Raw genomic sequence first — 25,338 nt, forward strand, 5'->3', positions numbered from 1 at the left:
GATTTACTTAGAAGTTGCCCTAAATGATTGGATCTTTACCCTTTGCCCTTACCTCCCACCATCAACCAGTGACTTTAATTCAAAGAAAGGAAACATTGCATATTTTGCTTTCTTTATTCTAGAGGATGAAGAAGATGAGGAAATGGTGGAACCCAAAGGTGGCCATGATTCAGAACTGGAAAATCAAGACAAGAAACAAGAGGTGAAGGAAGGTATGATGTGGAAGAGAGATTAGGCAATTATTTTACAGTTTTTTTTCTTTTACCAACATAAGGAAAAATAGAAGTAAATAAGAATTGAATTTATATCCTTGATATGAAGGGCTTTTATAATTACTCAATAAACTATATCTAAGAGCATGAAATGTCAAAGAACATCATTTATTTCTTGACTGATAGAAGCAAATAAAATGGAAACCGCCTGCAATTCCAACCAAGTTAGTACTAGATATAAATTAAGACATTACCAATTTTCAGGCCCTATAGTTCACTCCACCACATATTCCTCATAATAATAAAGAAAATAAACAGATATAATTATTTTATCAAAAATTCTGAAGTTTTTTCATGTGTTTTACATAGAAACAGTAACAATGGTTATTACTATTAAGTGTAATGTTGGAAGTTTTCTTACACAAGTCTGCCCATATGAGGAGAAATAACCTCTCATATATCCAGTGATAATAATAACTACCATTTATTAGAGATTTATGACCTACTTGGCTTTCTCCTAAGAAGTCTAAAATATTAGCTATTCCTCTAAACACTTTGTTGGAGTATATACTATTATCCTCATTTAATAGGTAGAGAACTAGAAAGAGAGAGGTTTAAAACTTTACCTAAGGTCAAATAATTTATAAGTGTATAAGCCAAAATTTATGGTTGAATCCAAAGCCTGTGCATTTCACCACAATGCAGTCCTCATAGCACTTCCTTGCAACTCTAATTTTTTACTGCTTTGAAACTCTCAAGCCATTGAGATAGAAGGGAATTTTGAAATTGCCATTCTTACTGACAGATGAAGATTAAAACTGATGAAAACTGATCATAGATTAGCAGGGTTCTCCCATATTTCCAACTAAGTTTCTTAAATATAGATAAACACAACTCTAGAAGCTTATTCGATTTGCAAGGTTTAAAGCTGGCACAGTGCATGGCACATAGTCAGCACTGGTGACTTTTATAGAAATGGGTGGATATTGATCCCATGTACTTCTTTTAGTCCATTTTGCTCTCATGAGAGAAGTACGTATGGCCTGAATACTTATTGCAAATCACATACAGCTACACTTAGATTTTTGCATAGACCTCATATGGAGTTAAATGAGACAATTTTTAATTGCTAAAAATTGCCTCATATTAAGAATCATTTGAAGTTGCGCATGTGTGCGTGTTTAACTTTGTTTTGATTTCTTCTATGCAATCTCAGTTATCTAAAAGCCAGTGCATGACAGTCGTAAAATAACAGTCTCCAGAATCAGATTCCCTAGGATGAAGTCTTGACTCTGCCACTTATTAAAACATCATTGCTACTGATTTAGTTAGCTTGTCTTCTCTTTGACTCAGTTTCCTTATCTGGTAAGAAGAGATAATACCTACCCTCTGAGGAGATTTTATAAGATTCAAAAGGGCTAATATGGAACAATTTGGCACAAAATAAATCTATATAAAGGTTTGCCAAATTATCATACCTGAGCCCCAGCAACATAGATACAAAGTCCTTTGGACACTTTCACTACCATCAGGCACTGTCAGGTGCTGCCAAGTTCTGGGATATGACTGAGGCAGAAAGAAGATCCTGCATCATTAGCAATAGCATCCACAGAGCGACCGGGGTTACTTTTTCTGAGAGATTCTAAGAGAATTTGGTGGAAGAGATTTCACACTTATGCTAAAACAACTTTTTTTTTTTTTTTGTGGTACTGGGGTTCTTGGAAGCCCTTCTACCTCCGGGCTACACTCCCAGACCTATTTTTACATTTTTATTTGGAAACAGGGTCTCCTAAGCCAGCGCGCGCGGCTGGCTTCGAACCTGCGCGATCCTCCTGTCTCTGCCTCCCAAGCGCGGGGATTACAAGCGTGCGCCACCACGCCCGGCTAAAACAACTTTTTTTTAAAAAAAAAAAAAAGGCCAATGAATAGAATATTAGTATCCCAGGTGTAGCAATCGATGAAATAAGTCAGAATCTATTTAAATATTTTATTTTTCCTTTTATAAAATATGCTAAACACATCCTTGGTGATAAGGATCCAGAGCAATTTTTGTGGGTCTTGGGTGGATTCTCCATCACTATTACCACCCCCCAATTTCAATTTCCAAATCATCTTCCCTGGCAAAATAAGCCAGGCTCCTTCTTAAGTTCCAAGCAAACACACCCTTCAGTTTTAACTGTTACTCATGCGTCATGGAACTGATTAAAGTCATGTTAAAAGTCAGAAAGAAGTTTGTAAGAACATTTCCTGTTACTGCTGCACCGTGTGTCTTATTCTCCATTAATGGCTTTTCTGCAAATTAGCACATAATGGGTTAAAAGCATGTTTATGTTGGCATCAAACTATCTGGCTTCCTTTTTTTTTTTAAAGCAAGACAGTATTTTGCAAACTTTTAAAAGAATCTCTTGCAGATATAATCGTGGCGCCATTCACACGACTGCATGGTAGTCAGAGCTGTGTCAGCACTTCCATTATGAACCCTGCATTTCAGGGATTTATTACTCGGCCATAAAAATTTGCTCTGGGCTGAAACTTGACATACATGGTTTCAAACCAGGGAACACATTTTTGAGAAATCTGTTTGACTTTTTTTTGGGGGGAGGGAATGAAGACCCAAGAAAAAGGATGAAGGAAAGATGGGAGAAAAGAAAAATAAAAAACCAGTGCTCACTAGTTTTTGATAATTTTGTCCATCTGACATCACAATACATTAAACAGCATAGGAATAAAGTTTTGATTTGTTATTATTTTCATTTTCTTCCACAGTAAAGTAGAGGAAAAAAACTGCAGATACATTTTAGGTTTTAAGCAAGATTTAGGAAATTTCTATACATCAGTATTCTACTGTATTAGTTGTTTAGTTTCAGAACAACAGGCTCAGAATTGTAACTCTTGTAAATACAACTCAACTCATAAGTCTTACATGAACTCCAAAGAAGGATTCTTCCTTGTTAGTTTGGCTTAGTTTCCTTTCAGTTGTTTATGGACAGTTTTACTATAAAATTTCAATCAGAGCCAGTGTCCCTATTTAATCTGGTGTCTTTCCTGACTATGTGTGTTTATTTTTATCTTTTAAATATTATTACAAAATACTTTATAACTTTTTATATTAAAATTTAATGCTACTTTATTAAAACATATCAAAACATTTCTGAAGTAGGTTTTTTAATTTAGAGAATACTTTATTGGTTTCTATAATCAAACTCACACAGGTAAGACCTTACATTTACCTTACATATTTAATACAATGCATTACACCTGTACGAATGGAAAATATAACATTTCTTAATTAATATGAATATTAATTTGAGTGGATATTTTTAAAATAGCTTTTAACCTAAAATAAAATATGAAAATATTCAATATAGTTGTAAACTTCACTATGAACTTTATATTCTTATAGAGAACAAAAATTCTAAGAACCGTAAAAATCAAAAGATACAGAATATAGTAAATAAGGTCAATTAAGGAAAAACTGACAAAGTACACACTAAGACACAGAAAATAGGATAGGATTATCTTGAAAGCTATACTAAACATATTTTCATATGTAAAAGTTAAGTAAGTTAATATTTGTATAGTAAAAGGGACTCTAAAGTTTATGCTAGATTTTAATTTTGTAAGCTACAAATCCATACAATTAATCTTCTAAATTTTAGGTTTCATGAATCTGATGCATTTCTTTCATATCTGTTTTTCAAACTAAATATAAGAGCTTGTGCAAATTTTGATAAAGTTGAAAATATTTGGTCATTTGGATTATATGTAAGTCATACATCAATGTATATATTCTTTCAGAAAGAATTTTACAGGTACTTTAAATGCATGAAGTATTATTAAGTGTCAGTTCTCAAAAGAAATATTCTGTTTTTTGTTATAAAACCAAGCAAACAAATAATCCTGTTATAATAGATTTCTGCTTAGCTTATAAGAAAAATAAATTATCCATGACTGTATCTTGTTCTGGTTTGCCTTTTTCTATTAAATTTTTCCTGCCTTTTTGTATAGTGAATTTGTCAAAAACAAAACACTCATTAGCTTTCAGAGATATGGAAAAACTATAAATACAGATATTTTAGAGAGAATTTGGAGTCCAACTTGGAATGAAACAATTCATATTATTTTCGTTTATGCCTCTATTTTGAACTTTGTGAATTCTATTAATCAACCAATTTCTTTTTATGTCTAGAAAGGTCTTATTTCTGAATACTATCTTTTAGCTGTGGTTCCTGGATACTCCATTATGTTTTTATTATAGTATAACAACATTTATAAATTTAAAGATTTTTAAGTAATGGGAAGGATTTTTATTTAAAATAACTGTTGGTCCTGTTTAATTTTTAAGTAGAATATTATTTATGACTTTTAAGAAGTATTCATCTGCACATGCATGTTATTATTTTGTGCAAACAAATCATGTCATTTGATCTCTGTTAGACATCAAAGCCTAATCTAAAATACATCCTTTGTTTTGCTTCAGTAGCAATTTAATTTCAGGTCAAATATTGTATTGTCAAGTATAATATCTGGAAGGGGCTACTGCTTCACCTACCTGAACTTGGCCTCTGAAAGTACACTTTGATCAGCCATTTATGTTTCTCTTAAAGAAGAGGTTGTGTGTCTTGAAAGCCGAGATCAAAGTGACAATAAGCTACAGGGAAGAAAAAAATTACAGAAAATTATAGATGCTATTTTTTATTCAAGGTAATGGACCTGTAAGGAAAGACGCAGGTGAAACAGAAGTGACTCAAAAAGATAAACAGAGTCTAGGAGGTTTTTTATATCCCTAAAAAAGAAATAAAGGGGAAACGTCCATTTATCTTTGCTTAACATCAAGTGTGTCTCAAGTCATCCATAAACAGTAGCTAAGTCCAAGTGAGTCTTTTTAAGTAAGACATTCTTGGACCATATTGTCCTTGTTCTATGGTGTTCATTTATCTGAGAGAATTAATCAAAACAAAATGAACCTAGTATTTGTACTTTTTTTCTTTCTGTTTTCTTATATTTAATAGTTTTCTTGTGTTCTTGAGTGAATAATTCAAAGTATTTCCAAGGAGTTTTAGAAAGTAGACTAATAAATCATCATTTCATTATTAATCACCGAAAGCTTAACTATTTGACCAGCATATTTATCTTTACCCCTTAAGCCAGACTTAACGTTCAGATATCAACTAAGCATGGTGGCACACACCTGTCATCTCAGTCCTTGGGAGGCTGAGATAGGAGAATTGCAGGTTCAAAGCCAAACTCAGCAACTTAGTGAGACTCTCAGTAACTTAGCCAGACACTGTTTCCAAGTGAAAAATAAAACAGGGCTGGGAATGTAACTCCAAGGCAGAATGACCCTGAGTTCAGTCTCTAGCAACACACACACACACACACACACACACACACACACACACACCACAAAGATGTTTAAATATCATTATATACCTATTTTCTAGATAAACAGCTGCTCAGCATTTCAATGAATTGATTAAAGAATCAAAGCTAGTAAGTGATCGCAGGGTACATGTTTGATTCTAGCTTAGTTTTGTAGAGATCTTCATATTATTAATGACTTTTATCAGTTCCTCCAATTCCTAGACAAAGTCTTAGGCTACACATTGCCAAGCTTCACCATTTCTCCAATTGGTGTCTGGGAAACACTGCACAGTGGAAGTTGATGGGTTTTTTAGAGAGTCCCAATACACACTGATAACTTTAGGGCTCGGAAGTCTTACAAACTGTTCGAAGGTCTTCCCTAGTCAATGAATCATGTTTTGCCATAATATTACTGGCATTTTTTTTTTTTTTGTGTGTGTGTGTGTGTGTTACTAGATATTGAGTTCAGGGACATTTTGCCTTCAAGCAATACCCAGCCCTCATTTATTTTTCATTTTGAAACAGTGTCCCACTAAGTTTCTGAGAGCCTTGCTAAATTGTTCATGTTCCTCTCAAACCTACAATCCACCTGTTTTCAGCCTCCCAAGTACTAGAATTACAGGTGTATGCCACCATGCCTGGCTGGCTTGGCAGCATTTCTTAAGGTGTGAACCAATCACAACAGAATCATCCTAGTTTCTTGAGCAGATTCTTGAGTCTCCAGACCCCCTCGTATCATGGTCTATAGCAGAGAAGAAGAAAACAAAAGAATAAAGATATTATGAACATTAGAAACTTGAGATCCACTGCCATGACACTGTAGAAGGGCACCATTACAATTCAGGTTTCTTAGGACAATGGCTTTGAGATACCGCTAATCAAATCGAGCAAGCTTCTGTAACATATGATGCTGCAGGTTACTGTCCCTAAAGGACTCCTCTGACAACATGGCCAGGTAGAAACTGGTCCTTGTTATGGGGGTGATTGTAAAAGTGTTTACTAAACTCTGCAGGTAAATGATTGTGCCAAGGACCCCAGCTGTGATTTTAATTTTCAACCTTCTTCCTGGAAGGTAAACTTCAGGGGCCATTGAAGACTGAAAATAATCAATCAAATGTTCAGCAAAGGCTCTCTGCCAAAGCTGAACTGGAGTCCTGAAGTTTCTATTCTTGAGGATATTTCAGTGTTGGGGATTTTTTTTTATCCTTTCCTTATAGTTTTAGGCAAACCTGCTACTGGAGGTTCATGGGATTGACTTGTAACTCTGAGGCAGGGTAAGTTTTTAACTTCATGACATATTGCTAGTCATTTTATCTTTCTCTGCCTCATTTTGTATCTTCAAATATCGTTTGATAAGATTAATTGTGCTAAAAAATCAAGACATAAGAACAGTTGCCGAGTGTTTCATAGAAGCATTTAAAGACAGAAGATATCTTGGTGGCAAGCAGATTTGGAAAGACTCTCTCTCTCTCTTTTTTTTTTTTTTTGGCAGTACTGGGGATGGAACCCAGGGGCAGACTACCTCTGAGCTCCACCCACAGCCCTATTTTTAGTCTTTATTTTGAAACAGGGTCTCACTGAGTTGCAAAGGGCTTCACTAAGTAGCTGAGGCTGTCCGAGAACCATAATCTTTCTATCTCAGCCTCCCCAGTGCTGAGATTACAAGTGTGGGCCACCACACCCGACTGGCTTATTTTAACTTCTAAATGGAAATATATAGCAGTGTTTGCCTTAGCATCTAGACATCCAAAATAAAATGAATTTACCCAAGAGAAAGAGGAAAAGTGCTATCTGGATTATATCACAGATGTGATAATTATCTAATATATAATTATTAGCTTCCTAATGGTATCTAATGCTTATAGTTTTATAAATGTATCTATTGTGCCCTATCTGAGCTGTTTTCCAAGTTCAGTTCTAAAGAAAACATCTAAACTGATTGCTAAAAACACACTAATCTGTTTTCATTTCTAAATACTTTCAACTTTTCAAAATAATACTTAGGCCAGATATGAAGTCTTTTAAAGAAGACTGTGGGAATTTCTTTAAAAAGCCGTTAGCATGAATTTGGGCACAATTTAGAATCCATATGAACAATGTTTTATTTTGCTGTGTTTTATAGCTCTCTTAATAAGCAGTCTCTTTGGGTTTCTCTGGAAAAGTTTTTAATTGTCCACTTTTTTCTTTCCTAACAATCTCTTTTGCATAAAAAGCCCCTCCACGGGAGCTGACAGAGGAAGAAAAACAGCAAATCCTTCATTCTGAGGAATTCCTCATCTTTTTTGATCGAACAATACGGGTAATTGAAAGAGCCCTGGCCGAAGACTCTGACATCTTTTTTGACTACAGTGGCCGAGAGTTAGAGGAAAAAGATGGGTCAGTCTCTTGTGTTCATTTAAAAATATATTGTGTCATAAATTATCTGTTATGCTGGGGGATTTGTTGTTGTCACTTTTAGAGACAGGGTCTTGCTATGTTACCCAGACTGGACCCAAACTCCTGAACTCAAATCATCCTTCTGCTTTAGTCTCCAAAGTGCTGGGGCTGCAGGCACTTATAACCATGCCCAGCTTTATCCAGTTGATTCTAAGTCCATTAATGTATTGATTAGGCAAACCCCAAATCTAGAAAATCAGAGGTAGATGAAATTCTAGGATTAATCTTTCCAAACAGATTTGACTGAGGGTTTTGATTATAACTTCTGGCTTAAAGTGTCTTTGTAATTATCAAGTGCCTTTGTGAAATGCTTTTGAACTTGATATTTGGACAGTCCAGGTGATATAGACGGACAGAGTCACATATATTGTTGTCCTTTGAGAAAACATCCTTATAGTCAACCAAAAAAAATTGTATCATATCACTCGATCTATTATTGATGTCTAAGTGAATAGGAAGCTGAAGAAAATAAATATGAGATATAAAAGGACTTATCAGATGTGAAAGTCAACAAAGAGACTGGAAATTTTTTCCTTTTTTTGGTCCTATAAGATTGTGTGTGTGTGTGTGTGTGTGTGTGTGTGTGTGCTCGCGCGTGCACACCTTTTAGAAACTCATGTGGTAAGGAGATATTTACAGATAAAACAAACAGTAAAAATACCAATTAATGAAAACAAAGGGCTTCATATGACTTTCCCTGTGATCATAGTGTGTGTTTTGGAAAAAGTAGTGGCTACTAACCATCATCATGGCATATTAAGAAGCACTTTATAAGCCTCATAAGAAATAGACACAACTGGATTTGTTGTTTTTTATTTTAGTAACAAATTTGTTTGTCCAAGAACAATATGTGAAAGTAGAATCACTTGCCTTTTTCATTAGACCTGATTTTTTACTATTTCTAAAATTTTGCTTGGCGTGGTGGCACACATTTGTAATCCCAGTACTTGCGAGGCCAAGACGAAAGGATTGCAGGTTCCCAGGCAGCTTCAGCTACTTAATGAGGCCCTCCACAACTTAGTGAGACCATTTCAAGCAAAGAATAAAAAATAGAGCTGGAGGTATAGCTCAGATGTAGAATGCCCCTGTGTTCAATCCCTAGTACTGCAAAAAAAATAAAATAAAATATAATTCAAATACTTTCTGAAAGAACATTCTACCATCACTGAGAATGCTCAAAGAAACATAGCAGAGACTCTTAAAACAATTTCAAAAGGGAGTTCTGAGAAAGTTCTCAACAGTTTTCAGCATCTTTAGACTTTGAAGAGACAGCAATATTCTGAATATATGTGTTCTGCAATGTTTGTTCTCTTTTTAAAAGCCATTACTTATGGCTCCGTTGATCTGGCTGGTCCTGTTGTCCTCTGAGTGCCTGGCCAAGCATTATGCTGATTTCCTGGAAGAACTAGAATGCATGTAACTCTTTTCTGGGTTTGTAATAGTATACTTGAAGATGGGCTAGCAGGAAATAAAAGTTTACATAATTTAGGAGCAACTAATTAGAACCCAAATAAGTAGGCTGAAGCCAGGTCACCAAATATAGGCTAAATATGTGGGAATCGATCTAAGTGGAATAAAACAAATGACCAGAGGAAAAACAAAATTAGAAGGACTTCTGGGTTGAAACTCTCAGGCTGTTTAGGCAGCTTTTGAGGCTGATCCAGTAGCTGCTTGCACAGAACAAGCATTATTCAGGCTTTGCACTCAGTCTCCTAGAGCAACCATATGACCAGAGCAGGCAAGGTTCCTGAAAGGAGGTGTTAGAGCCAGTTGAATGTCAGCCAGGTAAACAGTGGCCAAAGTATAATTCTCCCAGATCTAAATGTTGTTTTGGTCCATAGACAGAACGGTAAATATCTGAAACACAACTGGTGAATCCTATACTTTCCACCATGCCTGTCTCAGAATGAAATTGTCACTTTTTTTTTTTTTTTTTTTTTTTTGGTGGTACTGGGGTTCCTGGAAACCCTTCTACCTCTGAGATACACTCCCAGACCTATTTTTATATTTTTATTTGGAAACAGGATCTCTTAAGCCAGCGAGGCTGGCTTTGAACCTGCGCGATCCTCCTATCTCCGCCTCCCAAGCGCGGGGATTAAAAGCGTGCGCCACCACGCCCAGCAAATTGTCACTTTTTATTGAACAAGAAGACAAACCTAAAGCCAATGGGAACTTACAGGTTGATTTTAAAATGCATATCTTTTCTGGTCTAATGACAGGTGAGATAGCATTGATATCACAGAATTCCATTTTTTTGCTGTGTACTGTTGATAGCAGTGAGATGTATTGACAACCAAGTTTTGGGCTAGAGCCAAGGAGAAGGAAGAGAAGACTTTAGGATTTGTAAAAATGGGAACAAATTTGACACTTCATAACAGGCTTAGAACAGCATGCCAGAAACTTTTCTGGATCCAGTTATAAACAACTTTTCACAAAGGATACCATCTTTAGTCCATTTATATATAATAGTAATTTGCCATCTAGGTTGATATGCTCACTTCAGGGAGTATTATGTGCTATGATTTGCCATTCCACTGTTTCAATGTGAACAGTATAGAGATGAAGGCATTCTGAAATATCATATTTATCTCTTACTGTTCAAACTCTTTTAGGGATGTCCAGGCTGGAGCCAATCTTTCTTTCAACCGTCAATTTTATGATGAGCATTGGTCTAAACATCGAGTGGTCACTTGTATGGACTGGTCTCTCCAGGTAAGAATTATTCCTGACATGAAAAGGATTGGGTTTGTATTCCTATGGCATTTGTATAAAAAGTAACAGATGTGTTTTTTTCACTTGGATATGTTTACTAATTTACAATTCACTTCTCTATACCAGTTGGTTTTCTTTAATTTTGCTGAGGTTTCAGTCTTAATTCCAATGGATTATGTGTATTTCTTAAGTACTTATGTAGCAAGGAGCCAGGCTATTCTCTCCATGAAACTGCTCTCATGAAGGACCCTGATTTTCTACTTTTCAAGTCTTGTAGATATTTTAACTCATATTTTACGCTAATGCCTCTTCTCCAACCAGCTCAGTTGACTTCTCTGGGCTTAGAGAACCACCCTCACTCCTCTGAGTTCTCTCTGTTCAACTGTCCTACCTTCTAGTTCTCTAACTTCTTTGGTCATGCCTGCAGCCTTTATCCTTCTTTTAAACATTCTCCCTGGAAAATGTCTGTTTCACTGCTGTGATTTCAACTAACCATGGATAGGATAGCCTATTTACATCTCCTACCCAGTCTCCCTCTTGAATTCTACTTTATACATCAGACAGATCCACTCAGGTAGCTTGTAGAATTTAAAACTGTTCATTAACTCATTATTCCCATATGTTCCAAATCCTTTTTTGCCTATTATATTAGCTCATGTAAAAGACATTACAGTATACCCAAGGGCCAAAAGCAGACCTTTCATCAACATTATTGATTCCTCTCCTTTATCATCCAGACCCAGCTTGTCATCAAGGCTGCTCAGTTTTTCAATCATATATTCATCATCTTATACCTAGAAGGTTACTACTGTCAACCTTCTAACTGTACTTTCTACCTCTATTCTTATTCATTTTCCATTTCCCTCCAGACATCTAACCAATCTTTCTAAAATACAAATTTAATCACTTGATTAGAAAAGTAGACAAATTTACCTAAATTTGCTAGGATGAATGATCAACTCACTAAGCTGACAGTCTACAAACACTATGTCCAGCACTGAGCAGTTAAGTAATGTTGGCAAACATCTAGCTATGGTGGAGTCAGAATTTGAGTCCAGTGGTCTAATTCCTGAGCCCATGTTCTCTGTGTGTGTGTGTGATACTGGGGGTGGAACCAAGGGGACTTCTACCTCTGGGCTGTACCACCAGTCCTATTTTTATTTTTATTTGGAAACAGAGTCTCAAAGTTATTGAGAGCCTCACTAAGTTCCCAAGGCTGTCCTCAAACCTGCAATCCTCCTGTCTCAGCTTCCCAAGTACTGGGATTACAGGTATGTGCCACCATGCCCAGCCCTATGTTCTTAATGATTTTCTTCCAATCAGTGCTTTTGCTAGAAATACTAATCATACCTAGCTTTTAATTTGTATATCTTAGGTTTTAAGCACTGTGTTAACTTTATCGTAGTTCATCTTCACAACAATCATATGAGACAGCTGTTATTAATATTTTCATGTTGCAGTTGAATAAACTGAGGCTCAGAGAAGTTAAGTAGCTTGCTAAAAATCACTCATCTAGGATGTAATTGAGTGGGGATTTAAACACAAGCCTTTCAGCATTCTAAGGGGCATGTGCTTAACAACTGTCTTCCACAAAGGGCTTCTTTCAAATCTGAAACCAAGAGAGCCCATCGGTGCTGAATGATATGAGGCAGATGGCAGGTGCTATCAGAGTTCAATGGAGGCTGAAATATCTTTCTGGTCAGAGAAGGCTTCTCAGAAGACTGAGATTTAAGCATATGGAAGGGGAAAAGGGTATCATAGGCAGAACAATAAAGAGATGATGAGAAAAATCCTATTTAATCCTTTTGGAGAACTGAAGAGGAGTACAATACCCCATGCCTGGATTGTCATCAACCGCCAAGCAGGGGAGGGCTCCTGCCTCTTGAATCCTCTTTTACATTCAAGCAAGGAAGGACACAGAGCGTGATCATGTGAAGACTAAGGCAAGCAGGGTTTGCCCATCCCTTCCAGCCAGTGTGTGGGTGGTCTGTGAGCACACGCAGAGATCATATCCAAGTCTGAGGAAGCACTTAGCTCAGCTCGTTCACTTGTTCAGGGTCTGGGAATCACATGGGAAACTTATCTGACAAATTCCCAGGAAAGACACAGGCTAGCATGTCTGGTCAGCTGATAATGCTTCCTAAGGAGGCAGCAGTGAGGTGAGGCAGCAGGCTTGTCCCTGCCTCACCTCCATGTGTGCTGGACTTTATGGCCCATGGTTTGTTTTCTACACAGAGTCCTGTGTGAGGTTTGTATTGGACAAAGTGAAACTAGAAATGGCAGAAATTGTACCATGGAGATACTACATTCATTTTGCCTCATTTTTGTATAACCTGCCAATCTATGCTGTGGCAGAGAGGTTTGAAACTCTTTAAAATAAATGCATTTTATAGAGGGTATATAAAAAAGAAATTGGAAACCCCAATTCCTGTCTCACAAAACTGTTATAGGGTTTAAAGAACTAGATTTACATACTTATGGGATGAGGAGATTTTCTGAGTGGATCTAGATGCAACCCAGTGATATTAAGAAATACTTCACCAGGCACGAAGATCACTGTGGCAGGTATGCCTAGGATGATTTCAGGAAGAGAGCAGAATGGGACTGAGGATAGAAAAAGAAAGAAACTATTATGGCTTCTGTGTGGCTTTGCTTTGATCTCCTAAGCTTCTTAAATGACAACACTTTAAATTTGCGACATCTACAAAATATCATCAAAACATAATTCTCTGGAAGAAATTTGGACATGTGGGGAATTATGTTAACTTTGTCATTCACTGAACATTATTTAGCACAAAGGGTCAATAATGCTACCTACATACCACACCAGATTTTCCGGATGTATGCAAAATCAGACTTGTGATCTTGCTCCCACCATCCATATTCCTCACATGTAAATTGCATCCTCTAACCCTGCAGTCATCTAAGAAAAAACCTGGGTAATCTTTTGATAGCTCATTCAACTTCTAAATCCAATCAAATTTGCAATAGCAAAAAGATTCCCACTGGCATTAATTCAAATCCATTAACATTTAGATTTGACAAGTACTTTGTCATGTTCTCGGCTTCTTATAATATTGTTTCCTTAGTGGTCTTTCTTCTTCTAGACTCTACCTAACTCTATGCAGAGCTGGTAGAGTCATTATAAGTATTTTTTATCAAATTAATCTTTGAAAAGATCACTTGTATGCTCTCTGTATCACCTTGAGCAAATTGTCTAACTTCTCTTGGCTAAAGTTGCCTCATCCATGAAATAACGACAGTACCTAGTCCAGGATAAAGAACCACAACTCAGGAGTAGTAGAAATCTGAGTGGCTTGAGGGATCTCACCAGTGGGTTGCTATCATTAACCTGACTCATTTACCAACCCAAAAGTTTTGAGTCTCCATTCAAAAATTGACAACATCTAGGCTAGAGAATATAATAGACTTGGCTTGGTCAAGTATCAACTTTACAACTAATTTATTACACCTGGAAAATTAGACCCCCTATGTATTGGGTTACCCAAAAGAGGGGATCCTGTGAACCATGCAGACACCCTGTAAGAATTTCCAGTACCCATCTTTGCACTCTTGCCTGCTCTCCTCCCTCTTCTCTCCTAATAACCTACCCAACTGGCAAGCTCAACACAAGTCCCATTTCTTCTCAGAGGTCCCTTCCAACTTCTTTCCAAAGCACACCACACCCCAGCTAGAGTGGTTCCATCTTTTCCCACCATGCTTCTACAGAAGCCCTGTGTTTACACTTCCTAGTTGGCATGTGTTGTTCAACTGGGATGTTTGGGATGAAGTTATTCCTACATGTGTCTTATCTTCCTCTACTTAAGGGTGAGCTCCTACAGAGAAAAGCTATCATGGATGTTCTTGTCTCACATTTTACCTGGTAGAGTGATTTATAAACGTACAGGCATCACTTGGCATGTGCCACCATGAACAGGAAAGGATGTGACCTTTGAAGCCCACCAGACTTCAAGAGGCTTCCCCACTTCATCACATATTAACAGTATAACTTTGAACAAGCTACCTACCCAGAGCACCTGGGCTCCTCTGACTGCAGAAGGAAGTAGATCTACTCTAGAAGACTGGAAGAAACCAATGAGTTAGCATATCACCCAGCTCCGTGTCTGACACACAATGGGCACTTAAAAAATGTTGGCTTCTTCCTCTCTAGTAAGTGTTAAGAGTTCATTTCTCTTTTAAAACAAACCAAACTTGAGAACATAGCTGGTAATTTCTGGGTAAAATTCCCATAAGTTAAGTATTAGATAATCCAGCCCTGTGAATAATTAAATGACCATAACTTTCATAATTGTTCAAAATCATAATTTTTAAACAACACTTAACTTTAAATAATTGCTTAGATACATTTTATTGGAGAATAAGAAAATATGACTAGTCATGCTCAAACAAATAAAGAATGGAAAAAGACATACTAGAGAACACTTTGAAGTCATAAAGCTTGCCTGAGATAAGATTTAAATCACTACATCTAGGCCTTGTAATCCCAGTTATAGAAATGATGCCAAAGGCATCCACCAGTATTTTACTAAAGCACTCACTCCCTGTTTTCTAAAGGAGCTCAAAAGCCAAATAACTTAAATGGAAAAAAGAAAAGCTGCAAGTGGGTGCCAGCGATGAGACCCAGATGTGGATCTGTGGGATATTATTCCAGACACATCTGGCTGCTCCCTGGCCCCTGTGGTAGTGGTGTCGGTGTTTATAGAGTTGCCTTTTCACATGTGACATAGTTCAACTTCAGATGGACAGTCTGGAGACTTCTGTGTTTATGTGGATGTTAGTTTCATTGAATGGGCTTTGAATCAAAGGCCTTGCTTAATAGGCTTTGATTCATCTGCTGAGGAGCATTTTCTCATAAAGGATGATTGCTCCACATGGTGGCCGCGTCCATGTGCATCATACGCTTACACCTCCCTATGCACCAACTCTGCAGCTTTCATAAGTTTAAGCAATGTAAGAATGAACAGAACCACATATAAAATTTAGATTTAGTTATCTGTGCTAGGGAAGAAAAACTCAGTGTTCAAATTTGTAAGAGTAATCTTCTGTTAAGATAAATATTCACAGCATAGTAAAAAGAAATGAAAAATTGAATTATCTATGAGAAGAGAGTAATATAAACTGCAGTACTCCTAATGCCTTTCTTTCTTTCTTTCTTTCTTTCTTTCTTTCTTTCTTTCTTTCTTTCTTTCTTTCTTTCTTTCTTTTTGGTACTGGGAATTGAACCCAGGGGCATTCTACCTCTGAACCATATCCACAGCCTTATTTTATTTATTTTTGTATTTTAACTTTAATTAAAATTTTTTGCAACATTGAGGACTGAACCTAGGGGTATTCTACCTCAAAGCTACACCCCTCAACCATCTTTTTTTAATCTTTATTTTGAAACATGGTCTTACTAAGTTGTGGAGGGCCTCACAAGTTGCTGAGGCTAGCTGTGAACCTGTGATCCTCCTCCCTCAGCCTCCAAAATACTAGGATTACAAGCATGTGCCACCACACCCAGCTCCTATTTTATTTTTTATTATGAAACAGGGTCTCATAGAATTTCTGAGGGTCTCCTTAAGTTTCTAGGTCTGACTTTAAACCTGTGATCCTCCTGTCTCAGCCTTCCAAGTAGTGAGATTACAGGTGTGCAACACCACATGATGCTATATTTAATGCCTCATGAGAATGAAGAATGGTATTGACATGAAATGTGTCGAAACCTATAAATATGTCCAAAGAGATTCATCCTCAGTTTATTTGATAATTAGTCAGGACAGAGTTCATGTAGAAGTAGGGATGTCAAATAAGCAGACAAGCAGAGTTCTCCTTGTTATTTTGATGGTTTTGTTTCTTACTTTTTATTATTGGTATTGTTTGATGGCAAAGGGTTAAGTATTTCTGCTAAACACAGAGATACTAAAATATAAACAAAAATAATTCAACAGATTTTGGCGCAGGCTTATGATGTGCTAGGAATTATGCAATCATGGAAACAGAGGTGGATAAAAAAAAAAGTCCCTAAACTCAAAAGAACTTACAAGGTATTGAAAGCCACAAGTGGAGAAAATATCATAATATAATTGGATAAGTACTTCAGTAAGGGGTACACAGTACTTAGAGTGCTAAGAGGCAAGGGAGGGGAGTGGACACTTGATTAGGGTTGTCTGGAGGATTTTATCCTACACTGAGTCTTAAAGGATGACTTTGTAAAGTAAACCACAAAGAAGAGGGCTTCCAGTAAGAGTGATTTCAGGCTCATAGGACCCAGGATATGCCAGTGTGCCTCAAAACTAACCTGGTGAGTCTGGATCATGGAATATTTGGTGGTAGGAGGGAAAGTGGCAAAAGATTAAATATGAGATATAGAAAATGTCAGATCATGAAGTATCCTACATGCCTTGGAAATCATGAGGAGCCATTGAGTATTTTAAGCTGAAGATAACTTGGCCAAATATGTATTTTTGTAGTCATCCTGACAAAGGGTGGGATGTAGGCTAGGATAACACCTGGCAAGCCTGGACACAGGAATGATTTAGGAAGCTGATATCTTTACCACATGAGCTTAATTTAAAGACTCTGACCTTAAAAATGGAGGAAGTAGCCAGGCATGGTGGCACATGCTTGTAATCCCAGTATTTGAGAGGTGGAGACCGAAGGATTGCAATTTGTGGACAGCCTCAGCTATTCAGTGAGACCCTATTTCAAAAATAAAAAGGCTAAAAACTAGGGCTGGGGTTGTAGCCCAGGGGTACAATACCCCTGGATTCCATCCCCAGTACCGCAGAAAGAAAAAAAAGAATGGAGGAAATAAAGCATATGAATTTGAAAGGTGTGGAGGAAGTAGTGACAGAGTATGTGGGTATAAGCCAAAGGAAGGAGTGGAAATAACTTAGAACATCTGACCTGGCTGTCCAGATGAATGCTGGGAGTCAGTAAGTTTTAGGGAGACATCAATAAACTTATTTTTCTATGCTTTGAATCTGATATATTTTTTGGCAGCTCTAAGCTTTCAGATATTAGGGTCTGTAGCTTGTAGAGATATTAAGCCTATAAAGAGATTTTTTTCATCAGCATATTAAGATTTTTAAAGCCACTGAACTAGATGACCTGAGAAATGTGTAGACAGAGACAAAAAAAAAAAAGGACAGAGAATTGAAAAGGGAGAACCTGTTGGGATTTTTTAAAGTGATCAGGAAAAACATTAGAAGAAAAAGATGTAATGGGAACTAATAGATGAGAAAGGAAGGAGTGGCCCGTGTGTCAGGTTCTGAGAGGTCAAACAGTGTTTGCAGTGTGATAGTTATTGGTGACCATAGATGCACAACAGAGTGGTGGAGGCAGAAACCAGATTGCAGGAGGTCGAGGCAGTAGGTGGATATGAAAAACGCCAAGTGTAAAAATAAAGCACAATTTAAAGTACGTAACACAGCATCTGTATGTAGGAATGAGACGGGTTTTCTTGCATTGTTATCGTAACATAACGCATCCTTGTGACCTCTTCCATCTAGTACCCCGAGCTGATGGTTGCTTCTTACAACAACAATGAAGATGCTCCCCATGAACCAGATGGAGTAGCCTTGGTTTGGAACATGAAGTTTAAGAAAACCACACCAGAATACGTCTTCCACTGTCAGGTAGTAGTCAGCAGAGTAAAAATAACTTAACGTCTCCTACTAGACCAAATATAGTTCATGCTGTATTGCATCTGTCATATGCTGGGAGGAAGAATCAAGTTTAAAAATGGAATTGTTGACAATTTTGGAAAATTCCCCCACAGTAACCTAATGTTTTGGGAAAGTGGCAACCCTCCCCAAACAGTTAGGAAGCCTGGTTGGGGACTGTGTCATTTTCTTTCTATTTAAAACAGCCCCCAGGAGGATGAGTTTATAAAGACCTCGCACTTATGAAGAAATTGTGGTATACCACTTCCCCTGTTTCGCAGCAACATATGCCTGCCCACCCACGTGGACATCCTTGAGCACTACCACTTCAAGTCTTTCTCTTGCTGAAATGCAGTCTGGTAGATTTTGTCGATTTAAGTTAACAGGCGCCATATTGTTTTATGGATAATTGTACTTTAAGATTTACTGGGAAAGATTTACCACCAGTATTTCTTGAAGTGTTGAGAAATGGAGGTGCTGCTTTTAGTTTTCAAGTGCAGATAATACCAAAGTGTTTGTGATATTTTACTCCTTATGTCTACTGACACGTGTCTTCTCTTCTGTTTGACATGCTATGGGCTGAAATTATGCTACACTTGCACACATTTGGCTTGGCTCTGTTGCCATGACTCTGCCAAAATAATAGGCCTTAGCACAGGCCAATGCACCAACCCTTTTATTAATGCTCCTATCCTGTGATTATGCACAGGAAAATGGAAAGCAAACATTCCAGCTTAGACTTCCAGTTCCTCAAATATTACAATTCAGAAGTACTGAGTGGCAGATTGCTCTGAATACAAACACATTTGAAGAGGGCAGGTAAACCTGTTGGCTTGGGGAAGCTTTATGCCATTTTATATCTAAGAGCTGACTATCTTTTTGAACTAAAATATGTTTAGACTTTAGGACATTATCAGATATAATTTGGGGAACAGGAGCTGCTGGAATAAAAGTCCCAGCTTCAATGTGATTGAGTAACCTCTAACTCTGGCCATGTTTTTCTAATTTGCTATCTCAAAAACAACTTAACAAGAAGTCTAGGTCTGCATAGTAAATAACCTTTATTTTCTGAACCTTTGAAATAGGAACAGGTTTTTTTTAAGATTATCAAGTTTGTCAGTCTGATATGCTCTTTCTGTAAACATAGAAGCACAAAATCCTAATTTTGTTCAGTTTTAAGAGGTTTGCTGAATTGCCAGGAAAATGCTATAAGGATTATGAGATAAAGAGAAGCACATTTTTGGAAAAAACAGTGCCTTTTAAACTATTTGATATTACATAAAGCATATCTTTAATTTTTTAAAAATAAGAAGTACTCCATATTGTTTTACTCAATGGCTATGATGTTTATCATTTTTTTAAATGTAACTGTATTAACTGATTGCTAGCAGCCTATGGCAATATCACACAAGGTACTTAGTATGCACATTACATAGTAAAAAAAAAAAGTTGATAGGAGCTCAAGAATGCTGAGTGAAGAAGAAAAATTCCAAAGGTCTTTGGAATTACCTGGGATTTTTTAAATTGCTTGTTTTATGATGACAGTAGTTAATACTAGCATTGACAGAAGAGAGCATCCTTTGTTTCTTCTATTATCTTTGGGATCATTACGAAAAGTTTCACTGGTAAGCAAAAAATTTTTAGTTTCTCCCTTAAATGTTCCAATATATGTATTCTAGAAGAAAATATACTTCTAGTTTAGAAAAAAAAAGCAGACAGAAATAGCTTGACTATACTAACAAGGTAGTCACACCAGTTACCAAAAGATAATGAGTAAAATCTCTGTATCTTCTAAATTCCTATTATTTTAAATTCAGCTGGTAACAGTAAGAAGATGAGGGTTCTAAATTCTCCATAGTATTCTCACTGGGAAAAGTAACAATGCTGCTAAACTTTAAAATTTTTTTTTTAATTTTAAACTTTAGGATTAATCAAGTGACATGTGTAAAAGATTGTAAAGACTGAGACTTTACATAGCAAATAAAACCTATTCAATTTAACTATGCATGCACATTTAAAGAAATTTAAAACCATGATTGTTCTCTCAGATATTAATCATAAATAATTCATATAAACGCTTCTGAATATCCATGATGGACACATTTAGAATGACAAAAATTCAAATGATTAAGTACTACTATAGTATCTACTGTCTGCCATTACATTTTCTTGAAGTGATCTAACTGTAAGAACTGCAGGGGACAGAATATAGGACCAGCTCTCAGAAGGTGAATTTTAATGAGCTCTGATGCCTCTCAGGGAAAAAGAGAAGTGAGCAAAGCAAAAGTAATTATAGTCAGTCCTCCGTATCCACAGCTTCTGCAAACAGGTTTCAACCTACTGTGGCTCAAAAGTATCTGGAAAAAAATATTGCTTGTCATTTTTGTCATTACTCACCAAATATAATGTGTAACAAATAATTTACACAGCATTTCTATTGTATTAGGTGTTATAAATAATCTAGAAATAATTTTGAATGTATTAGAAGATGTATGTGCTATATATAAAGACTATACCATTTTATATAAGGGACTTGAGCATCCAGAGAGTCTCATATGTGAGGAGACAGGGGTCCTGAAACCTATCCCCCAAGTAAACCAAAAGATGGCTATATAAAGCCCATCTGAGGATGCTTGGTGTATTAGCCAGAAAACAATAGTGGATATATATTAGATAGACACAAAGTTTTTAACTGTACCCTTCACATAAATACAATGAGTAGCTAGAGATTGAGATTTCTCTTAAGGAATTGGCTCATGAGATTGTAGGGGCTGGCAAGTCTAAAATCTGTGAAGCAGGCCATATTGCTGGAGATTCAGGTGAGGGTTGATGCTGTAGTCTTGAGCCTGATACCTGCAGTGCAGGCCAGCAAGGCAAGGTTTCCATGGTGCAGGCAGGACTGGTTCTTCTTTGGGCAACCTCAGTCTTCTCTCTTAAGGCTTTCGGCTGATTTGATGAGAGCCACTATTGTTATAAAGGGTAAGTTACTCAAAGACTACTGATTCAAATGTTAATCACATCTAAAAATTATCCTTATACCAACATCTAGACTGCTTTTGGACCAATAAACAGAACAACATAGCCTGGCTAAGTTGAGTTATAAAATTAACATCTTGATTTTACCACCACAGCAATCCAGGACACCGGTATCTTTCACAGTTCCTAAAATTATTCTAATTCTACATCATTTGGGGCTAGTAAGGAAACACACTTTTAGTGATTAACTTTAGAAGGACTGTTATCCAACACTATATGGAATATCTCTGTGACGTTAAATCAGTTTTTAGACAGTAAGTAATACTAACATATATTAACAATCTACTTTTTACATTCATTGTCATAAGCACTTGGGGCCCCCAGATGAGGAACTCATGAGAAGAAGTCCAGCCAAGGTTAAAGTCAGGAGGTTTTTATTTGAAGCCCATGTCCTGACTCACTCTGCATCGGGAAGGGATGCGGCCAGATAACACCACACAGGTGTGCAGCATGGGAGAAGGAGGCTGCACACGGAAGACTAGGAACCAACTGGATTCTCACCTAATCTGATTGTCACAATCATTTGGGCAACATTAAGACCAGTGCTTGAGTTATACTCACAGAGATGTTGCTTTGACTTGTTTGGAGCATAGATGAGCAAAGGAGGAAACTGCTAGCAAAGTCTGCATAGCTTGCCCAAGGTTTATTTTTTGGCTACCTGCCACTTATAAGACATTGGCTAGACATAGTACTAGCTGTGCCTCTCTTTACCATCATCTAACTCTAAATGGAAACTCAGAGAGCCAATAGAATTAAAATATATATATGAGAAAACAAATGTTTTCACTTCTCACCTATTCCTCTTCTCCTCCATCCTCTCTGATCTTTGGTGAATCTTTATCACAACTGGTGCTTTTATTCACTGAGATTCAGTCAGTTAAGTCCACATTCTCCTGTAATATTCCAGTAATTTCAAATTTAACAAATAGTTTGCCTAGTGGGAAAGAGGAGATAAGAATAAGGAGGAGCCTTACAATGACTGTACTTTTAAATTTTGGAATAATTACATGAGTTACTCATTTTCTACTGCTCTCTACTGACTCTTCATATTTTTTCAAAGTGTATAATTGCAAACAAATCCAATGGCTCAAAAGAGCATTGCTTCAGGCACTCGAAAACAAATGCACGCACAAGAAACACATCAACCGAGTCTTTGTTTTGCAAAGACCGACAGGCTTTTAACCTAATCACAAAAAGATTTCAGTATGAAGGCTCTTTTCTCTGTGATATATATTAGTAGCAAAAGAAACTACCTTCTCATTTCACGGGCAGTTTTATGTCTTTACGACACTGAATTTGACTGTGGGTCCTAGTCCTGCGTTTTCTATTTTCATTTCCATAAAAGCTGCCTACACTTGGAAAATATTGGTGGACTCTGCATAGGAATCAGCCGCTGGGCCCCATCGCAAGTCTGGCAGCGCGCCTGTGTCTTCTGTAGTGGCTTCACACACTGTCATTAGATTATGTGTCTGACCACCCTGCGTTGCTTACCCTGGTGTGGTCTTTCTCTTTTAAATGGAATGAATAGAATCAGAAGGCTATATCTTAGAATTATCTGCGTTGAGGTAAGTAGAAAAGCTATATTTAGAGGCTGAGCGTGGTCAGAGGTTTTTATTTTTACTTCTTCCTGATTTGGTTTCTTTGTCCTTGGCATCTTCTACCCAAGGATGATCTGACAGTGACCTCAAACTGCCCATGACCTGAAACCCTCACTGTTGCAGGCGGAGGAGAGCCGAATGTGAAATGGGGTAATATCAGCTAACCTCATCTGTGCCAGTGTTTCAAACCCTCGGTTGTATTTTTTCCTATGTGTGGCTTGACTTCTCATTGAGATTCTATAAAGATTACAGATGTGATCACAAGTCCTGGCCTCAGTTGCCCAGCTTTTGGTTGTGCCTGAGGTTCCTGCTAACCTCAAAGACAGTCCCGCCTGTGAGGAGTGGTGGTGACACAGGAGGGGACGTGGGCTGGTGGTTAGGACAGGGACAGAAAGTCGGGACTTGCAGCTCCATTCCTGGCTGGCCCACACTGCTGGGTGACCCCAAGTGAGCCGTGGAGGCCGTAGGACTGTGCTTCCTGGTCTCATCCAAAGAAGTCTTCCTCTGGTCTCTGGTGGAATTGTAAGGTTTTGTGTCAATAAACTATTTCTTCTCACATCCATTTTTGTCCCTCTTTACCCCAGATTGTGATTCATGGTGCAAATCTCTCATCTTTGTGGGAAAACAGAATATAAATTAATTTAAACTAATTTTTGAAAGTATTTTATAATGAGAGAGGTGTGAGAAATTTGACTTAAGGATTTTCTCATTTTTTTAACACAAAAGAAAGCATCTCTTTCTTACAGCCTAGCTGATAAAAAGCAAAAGGTACTTCCTCAGCTTATCTCTGGGATGTGCCAAGAAGTGTTTGTTAGAGGTCAAAAAAGAAAAGGGATAAAAGAATAGACCGTTCTTTGATGAGTGCTTCATGTTCAGCATGATTTCCTGGCATTCAAAACGAGAGCACATAATAGATGCTTTGTAATTAGCAAATACACTCCAAGGTCGACAGCATGCAAGTCAGTGTTCAGTACGAACCAGACCATTTCCAAATGTGATGTGCGCTGTACCTTAGGATGGGAAAACAGAAGAGGAAACCTCAACCAGTGTCGTGAAGATTATGATACACATTTCAAGGCACAAAATTATGGAAAATTAAAGATTACATATGACATAAAGGTAAAATTAAACTCTCACATAAAAGATGTAAATTACATGGGTCAGACAAGAGGAACTGAAAGCTGCACAGCTTCGCTATTTTGTGCCTCTAGGAAAAGGCATGCCGGAGTCGAAAAGTACGTGCTGAAAGGAGACGCAGACATTCGGAAACACTTCTTTTATGCCAGCTGAGTACAACTGGCCTGATGAGTGAGGCTTGAGCGAGACACTGATTCTTATTAAATCAAACAGCAGGAACTTCATACTCTGTTTTGGCCCATGAAACTAGAAGCAGAAAAACTTCCTTGCCACTTCTTATTTTTTATTTACCCTCTTCTGGAATCTTCTACAAAAATAAATAATAATAATAACAACACAAGAAGTGGAATTAGCCCTACAAATAAATCCAGGGAATTAGAATTATCATATGGATCCTATGAAAAAAATATAGTATCCAAAATGATCATTCACCTGAGACCAGCGACGAAGGAAAGTATATACCTCACTGAGTATTCTAGTGAACCAGTGAGCCATCATTCATGCAGAGACTGTGCTGAGAACACACCTTTGAACACAGTTTTCAGTGTGTTGCCAAGTCCTACTGCAAATGATCAAGCTAGTTCCCTATCATTACAAAAACTGTCTCGACTCTTTAGTAAGGCTGTCTCCGGAATGTGCACATGCACCACGTGGAACCCAGACTTGTAGATGGCATTCAGTTTCCCAAACACCAATCCCTCCTCTTGCCATGCCCTGTGCTATGGCCATCTGAGCCAGGCTTTCTCCAGGCGTACTTCATTAAGGAATTACCCCAGAAATGATGGATGCTGTGAAGTTAGAACCAAAGGGCAATGCTGATACCTTCTCCTGCCAGTCAAGCCTGTTCTCATTACTTCCTTGCCCCGGCAGCCATCCATGGAGGTCAGAGAAACCTTGGTCTCAGACATGAGTGTTCTGAGAAGTCTGGGCTGAATACTGGGGTGGGGCTCTCCTTGCCTTTCAGGATTTTTGTGAGGATAAGACATATAATATAGGTATGTTAGCTAGCTAGGGATACAATAACAAAATGACACAGATGTTGATTGATTAATTGATTGATAAACAATACTATTTTTTCACATTTTTGGAGACTGGGAAATCCAAGATCAAGGTGCTAACTAATGCTGGTTTTTGTTTGGGCTCCCTTTGTGGCTTGCAAATAGCCTCCATCTTCCA

The 25,338-nt window shown here is 37.4% G+C and overlaps 1 protein-coding gene across 6 annotated transcripts in view; it reads left to right on the plus strand.

The window, feature by feature from the left end:
- Positions 1-25,338, plus strand: part of DYNC1I1 (dynein cytoplasmic 1 intermediate chain 1) — a gene marked incomplete at both ends in the record, with an annotated part of 291,578 nt that overhangs the window by 168,454 nt on the left and 97,786 nt on the right. For all 6 annotated transcript variants that reach the window (XM_080701433.1, XM_080701434.1, XM_080701429.1 and 3 more), the window contains 4 exons: positions 123-212; positions 7,790-7,952; positions 10,625-10,724; positions 18,239-18,364. In XM_080701433.1, the coding sequence (XP_080557559.1) occupies positions 123-212; positions 7,790-7,952; positions 10,625-10,724; positions 18,239-18,364 (479 nt within the window). The remainder of the gene's footprint in view (positions 1-122; positions 213-7,789; positions 7,953-10,624; positions 10,725-18,238; positions 18,365-25,338) is intronic.

Source organism: Muscardinus avellanarius (genome assembly GCF_963383645.1).
Source record: "Muscardinus avellanarius genome assembly, chromosome: 9".
Classification (NCBI taxonomy): Eukaryota; Metazoa; Chordata; class Mammalia; order Rodentia; family Gliridae; genus Muscardinus; species Muscardinus avellanarius.